The following is an 11139-nucleotide window of genomic DNA, read 5'->3' as shown; positions in this document are numbered from 1 at the left end:
TCACTTCCTTCGAAAATACAATCGTTTTTCAATTGAAAATGAACCGTGAAAGTGCAGTGCAGTGTGGAGTGCATGTAATATGTACAGAGTCAGGGCCGATCATGCTGGACTACGCTCACTGGCTTCAAACTCAGTTTAAATTTCGTTTTTTATTTGTTTTCTACAACTACAAATTCACTGGCATTGCCAAAACTAAAATAATAGCAATAATGCACCCCCTCCCGGCCCATAATGGACTCAAGCAAACTTTGCACTCCATAATGTACTCGGCTTCGCCTCGTACATTATGTCGTGCAAAGTTTGCTTTCGTCCATTATTGGCCGGGAGGGGGTGCATTATTGCTTAACTATATCGACATTACACTGCCAAAAAAATCCGGACGGCAGTAAGCAATATCATGTACTTTATCATTGATATCTTTATTATACGTATCTGTTAATCGTTTTACCTAAAAAAACGTTGAATTTTGCCTTCAAACAGTATGCAGTCCTGTATTTTATAATGATACTCATTTCACCATGAAGACAGAGGGGTATAACTTGGTACAAAGTTCTTACCAGCCTGACATTTCTGAATGTGTGATAAGTTGTCGTTATTTGTCGAGCTTAAGATCCTCGATCCCTGATTCGCGAATTAGTGCTTGTTGACATTGACTGCTTATATGATTCCGTATTTTGTTCTCCTTTGCAAATTGTGTTCAGTTTATCAGCCTGTTTGAAGATAAAGTGACAAAACATCTGCCAATAGAATTTGTGAGTCGCAAACATCTTGTTATACGTGTTTATAGATGTAAAGGGTGTGGTAACAGATTCGTAAAGGAATCGCGACGTTCTATGCGAGAATCATAGGTGCCTTCTCTGTAAGCGACAGGCCTAGGGATTATTCTATATCTGTAAGGCGTTTACCTGTCAAATCCACGTTGTTCAATTATTGTTAAGCTCAAACACATGTATCAGAAAGGAGGATGCTATAAACGGAGAGACTCTTAGCATCAGTCTCTCACTCTAAGCAATGATGGACTCACATTCTAAGATGTATTAGCGGCTACGTCGTAAGGTCTAGCCATATGGTTACGTATTGAACAAGCTCCAGTTCTACATTATAACTCGTCAGTTCGAATGTTGCCTTTTTTTAGATTAGCTATGACATGGTGGAGAATCCGCGCATCGATCCACTTTGTTCGTTTGAAATTTCAATATGTCAGTAAGTTTCAATACGACGGAGGTTAGAGTATATAATTGAACTTTGGTCTTCTGTGTGGATGAAATCACGAATATCTTGCATAGAGTTACTTTCTTGAATTTCATGGGAATGCAAAACACCTGGCATTCCAGTTACACTAATACATTCCTTCTCAGCATTGAAAACACTATGAAACCTTGACCTAGATTCAAATTCTTACATGACCATGCAATAACGAGAGCAAATTAGGTAAAATAAATAAAAACGCATCACTAACGTTTTGTATTCTTCCAAAGTGTTGGATATATCCCCTTGTGATTATACGAATCTGAAATAAATATGCGATTATAAGGTGATGAGTATTTTTTGTTTAATTTTGTTTTATGTAGGGAATTGATTTCGTGATGGTGTCGCCGGGGAAGTATATCATATATTTTACAATACTAATTCATTGAACAAGGCTCTGAATTGGGAAGTATCCATAGATTAAATTTTCAGATTAAACCCATCTTCCTCTCACATGAAGCTGGTAGAAGCAACATTGAGATGCAAGTATCATTACGTAATCATTGAAGCAGATTAAATAATAGCACTCATAGCTTTACAGATTTTACCTCTACTTTCGTAGGGTAACTTTCAACGTACATCTTAACTCTCCATTACCAAGAGACAATGTGCAATTCAAAATGAAAAGTCCACTTTTGCTTAGATCTGTACTATTATATTGTAAATCAACATAACTTGTATTTGCTCTTTCATGTAACATAAAAGTAATATAATCATACTTGTGAAAGTTTAACTGAAAATGCAAGCTTTTTTACTTTCTGAGTCAAGGCTACTTTCTTAGCATCTCAATTGTGTCTGAAATACGATGTCTTCAAAGTTTACTCACCTGAATAAGTTATCGTTTCTCTTGTATTTGAAACGGCTGAAATTGATTAGAGAAAAATTTAATAATTTGTGCTTATTTTTCATAGGCACTTGTTTCTGGGTGTTCTAAATAATAAGAATTTGCAAACTTCAATTTTTTGTCTATTATATACATCGGTTTTTTTATAAAGACAACATTTTCTTTGATTTCTCATCAAATATCGGCTTGACCGACAGTTTCTCATTTCGTATTTCATGTCGATATCACTTATGGGGCATTGCATCATTATACCTTGGTCTTGATAAAGTATGTCTTTGTTTTATCTCTAGATGACGAGTGCCTTCCTTGGCAGATGCTATTCGTAATGAGTAATATGCTGTCACAGTGGATCATAGTAATATGTTGCATGACATTTTATGGTCAGTTGAAGTTAAAGAATTCCTTTGCGCTCTCGTAATGAGTAATTACTACTTCATACTTAATTTTTATATATTTAAGCTTTACCGCATATAACTCTACTTCATAAACAGGACATGGTACTCGTATCGCACGAGACAATCAAATGAGAGTGCCTAGCAAACTGAACTAGTCTGCATGATTATCTTTATCGCAACGTTTCATCGTTGACGCATTCTTATACTCTCTGTGTGTCCATATTCTTGAGAAAGTGTAATCGACCGACTTTTAGGGAATATTTAGTGATTACAGGGAAGGGTTACCTTGAGATTTCCCCATACCTCAATAGTAAAATGCGATTCATACTTACTTATTCTTCTAAATGTGGTCATATTCTACTTCCCAAGTTTAAAAATCTTGTCCTCCCCAACCTCATAACTGACAGGGAAATAACTGTTAACATACAACTTATGTCAAGTCATAAACAGGTTAATGCTATGGGAGATGGTCTCATCCACCTATGGTCATTGATACCAGTTACAGAATGCTTTAAGTTTTTGGAGAGAATTCTTATCTCGTTTAATTTTGAAAGCAAGCTAAGCGCGTTTAGATGTAAAATGTATATTCCTTTCCATTCAAACATTCCAAATGCTCTTCATCTTCATGAGAGGGAACGGTATCACGAAACCCGTGCCTTCAGATAATTGAAAGTTCGCTGTCTTACATTACTTGGCAGAATTTTATTGTGACAAGTACTAAAGGTCATTGCGCTGTTTTTAACATACGCACATTTTAATATCATTATTCGTTTTTGCCTTTAATTTTTTGCTCAACAGTGTTGCTTGCACTGCTTTCTAATCATTTCCTAATGACGTATCTCTTTCAGCAGCGATGTACACCCCTTGAGCAACAGAATAGGCTAGGACTAGACGAAGAATGAGGAAAGGGAGAATATTCACAGCAGACGAACGAGGAAGGCTGTAGTGCTAGAACTATTGAGAAAACCCTTGTTGGTACAAGCTTTAACGATTCGAAAGGTTAATGCGTATTAAAGGGCATTATTCAGCGTAAAAGCATTTCAGTGAGAATCTATTCTCATCGGATAAAATTTCAAGCAATCTCTTAACACACCAATAATAAAGCCGTGTCATTTTCACAGGAACTAGTATATCATTTTCCAATCTGAAATCTTAAATGACTGACAAAGAAACGGTGTTAGTTTTACATGTAGAAAAGTGCTTACTTTTATAATGCTAGAAGCAAAGCCAGGTACACAAAGGGAACAAAGTATTGTATTTGAGAGAAGAGTAATGAAGGAGCTGCTGTAAAATGATTTTGTTTTCTATCATTCTCTTACAGTCGTATATTTAACAAAGAAGAAATATCATAAGACTGCATCGTGCCTAGTTGTGCGTAGTGTAAAAATGTTTGACCGAGAAGTTATTCTTTATAGGAATCGGTGACGGGTCAAATAGTTTAACGATTGGGTAGCCTGGTAAGTTTCTCTCAAACGGCTGGATGCGTTCTTTGAATTGACAGACACATGTTAACAGGAATCGCTGATACCGAACTTCAAACGCCACTTTCCCGTAGCATTGAAGCTATGTATGAGATTTACCGTGGCTTTGTCTTGAAAGATAATTTTACATTATGGACAAGGTATGCATCGCTCTCGAACGTACCGCGTTATCTTTGCTCGGAGTTTTTCGAATTAGATTTCCCCCAGACACTGTGGAGCGGCCAGAGGAGAGCCCAAAAGTGCAGTCAGAGTCATTTCTTTCTTCTTTGGCTGGCTCACAACAATATATTGCAAATGTTTTATTCCTCTTTTAGTGGTGTTATTATTTTAGACACAGATAAATGAATATTGCTTTTCGAATGTGTTTGTTAATTATGAGCAAGAGTTTAAAAAACCCAGAAAGATAGAGTTTCTCCGGCCCCTTATTATGATGTGTTAGTAGATCGCAGTATCTAAGGTATTCTTTACCTTATAACGCTAACTTAAAAAGTCATGATTCAAGTCTGATTTTACAATAGGAAATGAGCAGGCCGCCTGTGATATTTCTTAAATGTCTCTCTATGCTTGTAACATCTTTATTGGGGCGTTTCATCAGTGCAAATTCAACGATTTTCACTGTGAAATATTTAGTAAGCTCAGTCTGTTGTATCGTAAATATTAATTTTTACACAAAAGGATCGCAACTTTAAATGAATTATATGATGGTCATTTACTTCTGAAAAGTATTTCAGAAGTCTCTTGTACTGCGCTTGTGAATCGAACACTTTCCAACTACAAATCACACCATGCACCAGTGAGAAAGATTACGAACGTCACCATTGGAGAAACAGCAGTGTAAGGCAGGGAAAGAGGAACACTACAGTGCCGTTGCTATTAAGTCGGCTTTCGTTTATTCACGGGTATTATCTCGGATTGACAACAAGCCGAGCATGTAAAACAGGCCGAGCAGACCTCCTTGCGTTGAAACACGCCACAGACACATGGAATATGCGCATAAGATGCCAATTTAAGATATGCAAACATGGATATGATATAAGTGTTTTGATTTCATTTTTCTTACTTCGATGTATAATATGTGTATGTGACGTAATATAATTTTTAATAATATATTTTTGCTTATCACCTAAACTAAGAGAAGCCCTACATGTACTGTTTGACACGTTGCACAAGTTATTCACATTGACCGTTGGCTACGTTTTACCAAACATAACTCAGAAGATCAACTACCATAAACATTATTTACATTATGCAACATACTATTCATGACAACGGTTGACTATTCCTGCCATTAAAAGTGCCAGGACCAAAGGTGATGAAATATTCTTACTGCTCAAATCTTGAGTTCCTGGTCCGTATATATTTGTAACACCATTAGAATGGTAACGATTTGTAGCCATGAACTAAAAGCCTACCACACTCTGTCCAGCATTGTAGGGTCTTCACATCAAAAGCAGGGATATGGTACTTTTGAGATAATGAGTAGATTGCAATCAAGCTATAGATCTCCGCTCGTTATTGATAAAATAAAAAGACTCCACTGAATTTGAGCATTCATCATGATAATTAAAACAAAAACTTTTTATTTTGTGGTGTATCTTTGTTTAATTGACTATCTATAAAGCACAAATGGATGGTGTATTCCTACAATATGGTCACTGCTACTATGTACGCTGATTTGTGTCAGAATAGGAATTCAGTGGCGTTTGTAAGTAAATATATGAGAGAGAGAGAGAGAGAGAGAGAGAGAGAGAGAGAGAGAGAGAGAGGGGGAAGAGAGAGGAATGCAAGAATAAACATACAGAATAATTCAAATTTCCGTAAATTTATCCTTCCATGTACTTTAACACGTCATAACATAGCGTAATTACTGAAGCGACTAAAATGCACGTTATACAGCATTAACATACATATTGAAGTATTAAAAAGAAGTTGAGAGTCAAATGGATCATTTAGTCTCGTTTAAGTAAAAACTCTGACTTGGCTGTATAAGAATACTGATTCTCCATGGATGCATCATGACGAAATGAATATAACATGAGCAAATTTATATCATTATACTAGAAATCCATGAGCATTTCAATACAGTACAAATAAAACTATGCTTAATCTAATTGAAATTCAATACAAATAGATCAGTGCTTTATCTTACATGGTGTGATTCTACATAACAATGTTTTCGTTGCCATTGTCATATAATGTGACAGCTTTTACGGTTTCAACTTGTATAAAGTTGTTGCAAAAACAAAATGAGATGCACTGTTTGCCGTTGATAAAGTATCTGAATTCCGGGAAACCTAGAACTGACAAAATGATTTTGAAACAAATGCTAATCTCTTTAACATAAGCATACATGTATATGCGGCATGAAAAGAGCGGTTAGCTCGAAGGTGCACTGCCAGACAGCATTTTTAGTAGGATACAGTTTTAAAGCGAGAAAATATCAAGAACAAGTGAGCGAACAAAGAGTGTGAAAATAAATGTCGCCTCTGTCGTAAAACTCGTATTTTGGGTGGATGGCCACTTTTAAAAATGAAATTGGAGGCAGCTATACCCTTTATGCATATTTGTCAAGTGAGAGGGGAACTTCATGAGTACGAAAACTCAGTGTTGTAGATTTCAAACAGCCCAGCCTCGTTTGCAGCAACAATAGTGAGGTAGTATCTTAACGACGGATCTACATCAGTCAACTGATAAATCGGACTGCGAGTTTCAAACCACTTCAAAATGTTACTTCCTCCAGGTATCGAACTGATTGACAGCTCATAGGTGAGAGACGAGTTGCTGATGAACAGTTTGGTCCAGTCTACATGTACTGCGCCCTCGCCCGACCAAGAATAGTGTACGTCGTGACCTGATGAACGAGGACATTAAAAATCAGAAACAATCATGACTTTAGCGAATATGCATCTGTAACATGCTTATAATGTAAGTTGTCAAAATGAAGTTAAACACCTAACTAACAAACCGGAATCATTTATGAATCCAGTCCATACATTATCGTTCTTTCAAATAGTTTATGCAATTCTTACCGATCACATCAGTAAATGAAGTCACTGTAAGTTAGCGTACAAGTATGATCTGCACACCGCCTCCATGCAAAATCGTCCCTTAATAATATTTCGTAGCGTTTTCATTCCCTTAATGGGTGCATTGTACTCGTTATTACCTGTAAGATACGGTGGACACGTTTCTATGGTGACATCTGATATGACCAACTCACTCTTAAATCCACCATAGTTAACAGCGCGTAATTGTATTTGATAGGATTTGTAGGATTTTAAAGCGAGACCCGTCAACACTGCAGTGTTTTCACCTCTGTCCCCGACGATCCCGGAACCAAGTGACGTGCTTCCTTTGTCGGTTATCACAATACTCTGGAAAGGAAGAAATATATGGAGAGAAAATAGGTTTATATGTGTTGATTCACGATGACCTGCTAGGAGAGACAATTCCATACAAAGAATTCTGTAAATAGAAAGTTTAAATGACTGTCATTCCGTTCTCTATTATTTGTAATGTAGCAAGTAAGAACTTACTATGTATATTAGTTCTTACCTCGAAGTGGGATATACCGGACAAGTCGGAAAATCCATCCCATGCAATGCTTATACTATTTACGTCCGTTTGATGGCTTTCCCGCGCATCGTACATGGTTGGGGAGGAAATGACGACACGAAGAGTTGCATCATGGGAGTGAGGTGCCTCCTTGACGATGGTAACTCCGCTGGATACCATCTCACTGAACAGCCCTACAAAGTTTTTACATCGCACGGTGCAGTACACAGTCTCCGCATGATGTATGAGATTTTCAAGATCTACTGAAGCAGAATGCAAAGTTTCTGTTCTTGTGAAGGGGGACAGGGTGGAAGATGATGGTGCTCTTCCTGTAAAACATGGTACAGATACCCATCAAAATATGAACTAAAGGGGACAAAATATGCACACACTCACAAAACTCACAGACATACAGCTGACTGACTGACTGACTGATTGACTGACTGTCAGTCAGTCAGACAGAAAGATATAAAGATTGATAAACAGACACATACACACGCACCAACTCATTTTCCCTTCTATCATCCCGCACCATCTGCTATGAACGTCCTTTTGTAGAATTGCATTTTCCAGATAGATTTGAGCCATATTATTCAAAGTATGGGCATTTCATTGATGTTGAATAAGATCTACTCTGGCAGAGCTTGTATCAACAAAGATTACCAACATAAAGTTTATTCCAACTCTCTGATTCATGTTATAGCTGGTGCTCAGAAGTTTAGGAATTTTGGAAAATTTGTGGGTCGGATTGTGGATTGTATGAGTACATGTATCCTTTACTGCCGGAGTTGAAATGTGAATATAATTGTCTGAACGTTAAATTCTGTGATGTCCTTTATAAAAGATACAATGTTTTGTTTAGAATGTATTTTCAGTTTTTATAGTGCGAATGACAGATCGCACGAAAGCAATATGCCGTCGTCCGTGTTTGTCTTAATATCTCCGAATGGCTTGTGCAAATCGTCAACTATAAGACTTTATTCCTGAAGATCTTGGCCTTTGCAACAGGATGTAATCTGCAGGTAGCAAGACATCCTCTATTGTTTGAAAAACATCGGTGGAACTCAAAAAGAGGTCATACCTTACACCATACTCCAAATAACTTTAGGTTGGTGGCATCCGATCATTACAGATAAGGGACGCAAGATACGAAATTATATTGTTTTAATTAAATCACCAAAATAGTCGCCTTGGTGAGCACATGAGGACTTTTGGTGATCCTCTAATTCTTTGCTAAACGAAATGAGGGTCCACAAAGCTTTCGTGCCGATGCGATTTTTCCATCATCATTACCATCTTTCACCATGGAGGAGTTTTGCATTTGCAAGATATGCTTAATGTTCGTCACTGAAACTGCGCATATTCCTATCAAAAACACGCGTTTGCCATTATGTCAAATATGAAGCTCATCTTATGTGGTACTCACCTACAGCCCATTCACAATACTCGATTCCACTCTCAGGGTCACTAACTCTCCAATGCACGGAGATCACAGATGATGTTTGGTGAGTGAGATCTTCATCCTGGTTAGGACCATCCTGTTAAGTTGTATACATACTTATAAAGAGCTCAACGTATGCAATGCCTGACAGAAATATATTAATTCACAGCAATAATACACTTTAATACATCTTGAAGTACACACAGGGTCATCGTATGATAAATGTACACAGGTTTAACTGCAATCGGTTTGATATCTGTCCTTTAATGTTGTTAATGACCCAAAAGTTATATTTCATTTGTCTTATCGATCCCAATTTATGTCTATTATCTTCATAATGTTGTATACACGTACTTGTCATCCTAAAGTATCTTACTATTTCCTTTTTTTCTTATTATCAATAGAGGCTGTAACCTTTCGTTGCTTGCACCATGAAGCTGAGCCTACTTACCCCTATACAGCAAATGTCTGGAGGTGTGGTGTCAACCATGATAGGTTCAGAGTAGAACACTGCAGTCAGATCAGCGGCATTCTTTGCCATCACAGTGACGTAAAGTGGTAAACCATGGGTCAATGAAAGGTCATTGACTGATACTTGGCACGATCGACCTACAGATCGAAATTCTTGCAATTGTGTTCCTCCTAAAACAATTGAAAAACAAGAATTAATGTTTGAAACAAATATTAGGTTTATTTATACTAAAGGACCGATGATTTGTTTGCTAGAAATGTTTTATAAACTTCATAGTAGTTAGGAAAGTCATTAACATCTCGCAATTATACGGTACACATATAGGTTTTCCTGTACCACCATGGTAAGCTTTGTACAACATGGGGAGACTTGGCTTGGAATGTTATTATATTTGTTAAAGAGTTGAGCTGTACGAATGTTCATATTAACAGTAGCACACTGCTGGTTTTGCTGTATTACCTTTAATAGTACCTATAGCGACCATATAGTCTACTACAGGGCTCTCTGATCTGTGATATCCCAGCTTGCATGCATGGAAAATTCCTTTCCATCTGTACGCAGATGCACATGGACAGGGCCGGGTGATTCGCTACTCTCTTGTTTAGACGTTGAGTGCAAGAGATAAAGGAACGTCATCTAGTGAAATACCTGAAGGGAAATAAAAAATAATTGATTTTATCTTGGATGGTCGACATGCAGTTCACTGCTGTCAGCATCATTGAAAATATATTGTGTGGAAACATAATATTATGGAAAAGCTGCCGTATGACACCAAATTGTAACTTTAAACAATTGAAGAAATTCGACAAAAGGCCGAAATTCAGCTAATATGCATCTCAGATATTTGATATCACCCTTTCCAATGCAAGCACCTGTATGTGTATATGCGTATCAAGCTTTTAAAAACACATGTACGATAAATCGTAAGATTTTACAAGTATCTCAGTTTAAGTGTATTCAAAAAACACTTTTTGTTAAGCAAGTCTCTTCAGAGATAATAAATTCAAAAATTGATTTACTTACCACTTTTTTCTCCAAAGGATCCGATAGTAACACTTGAAATCTCTGACGTAGCAGTGAAGTAATAAATATGTTTATACCAGTCCAGCTGACTCTGAGTCCTGGCACTTTTTTGAAATAATTTGAAGACTCGATCAACGCCGGGAACGCGAATGTATCCTTCTTGTGACAGAAGTGAAGTGGTCGACCCGGGCAAATGACTTGCGTAGAATGAAATTTTGTACTTCCCACCAATCGTAGCTGCAACTGTCTGTGATACGCTGCCGTAGATGTTCATAAAGGCATTACCAGAGTTGGCATTTGCTTCAGAACCAGTGAAAACATGTCCCGTTCCTTGCACCTGCCACACTGTCGGCAGACAGATGAGTATTTCTGGATCATTGCAATCTGTGTCGTTGCCAATTTGACCATCGCCTGTTTCAAATTCTTCGAAGGAAGGATTACTGATTAAGTTCGTCCCATCGAGGACTGTTTCCACTGCCTCTGGTACTGTCGTGTCCACGGTGATACCGTTTGAAAAGGATGGTTCGGACTTGAGGCCTGCGGCATCGACAGCAGTGACTTTTGAAAAGTAACTCTGACCTGCCAGTCCAAAATTTTGAAATAAGTTGATTTTGATTTTAATGTTAAGTAACGAAACCAGTTTTCGCTTGGTTTCAATGCAATATTTAACATTTCTACGT

At 37.4% G+C, this 11139-nt stretch overlaps 1 protein-coding gene across 1 annotated transcript; it reads right to left on the bottom strand.

Moving 5' to 3' along the window:
- Positions 1–5554: 5554 nt before the first annotated feature.
- On the bottom strand, positions 5555–11038 carry LOC139145573 (uncharacterized). The gene is made up of 7 exons (XM_070716805.1): positions 10460–11038; positions 9896–10084; positions 9416–9606; positions 8950–9061; positions 7524–7852; positions 7135–7342; positions 5555–6819 (listed from the first exon to the last, which is right to left on the bottom strand). Exons 2-7 carry the CDS (start codon positions 9918–9920, stop codon positions 6554–6556), a joined length of 1131 nt encoding a protein of 376 aa, XP_070572906.1. The 5' UTR covers positions 9921–10084; positions 10460–11038; the 3' UTR covers positions 5555–6553.
- Between the last annotated feature and the right edge of the window lie 101 nt (positions 11039–11139).

The sequence above is a fragment of the Ptychodera flava genome, chromosome 12, assembly GCF_041260155.1.
Source record: "Ptychodera flava strain L36383 chromosome 12, AS_Pfla_20210202, whole genome shotgun sequence".
In the NCBI taxonomy this organism is placed as follows: domain Eukaryota; kingdom Metazoa; phylum Hemichordata; class Enteropneusta; family Ptychoderidae; genus Ptychodera; species Ptychodera flava.
Note: the sequence above shows the minus strand (reverse complement) of the source record. Positions and strands in the feature narration are given on the sequence as shown.

Coding starts and splice junctions, on each gene's coding strand:
- LOC139145573 (XM_070716805.1), bottom strand. CDS start 9,920: ATGGTCGCTATAGGTACTATTAAAG. Junction 7,853..8,949: donor GTATTGTGAATGGGCTGTAG/GTGAGTACCACA, acceptor CATGTTTTACAG/GAAGAGCACCATCATCTTCC. Junction 7,343..7,523: donor CCGGTATATCCCACTTCGAG/GTAAGAACTAAT, acceptor CTTCCTTTCCAG/AGTATTGTGATAACCGACAA.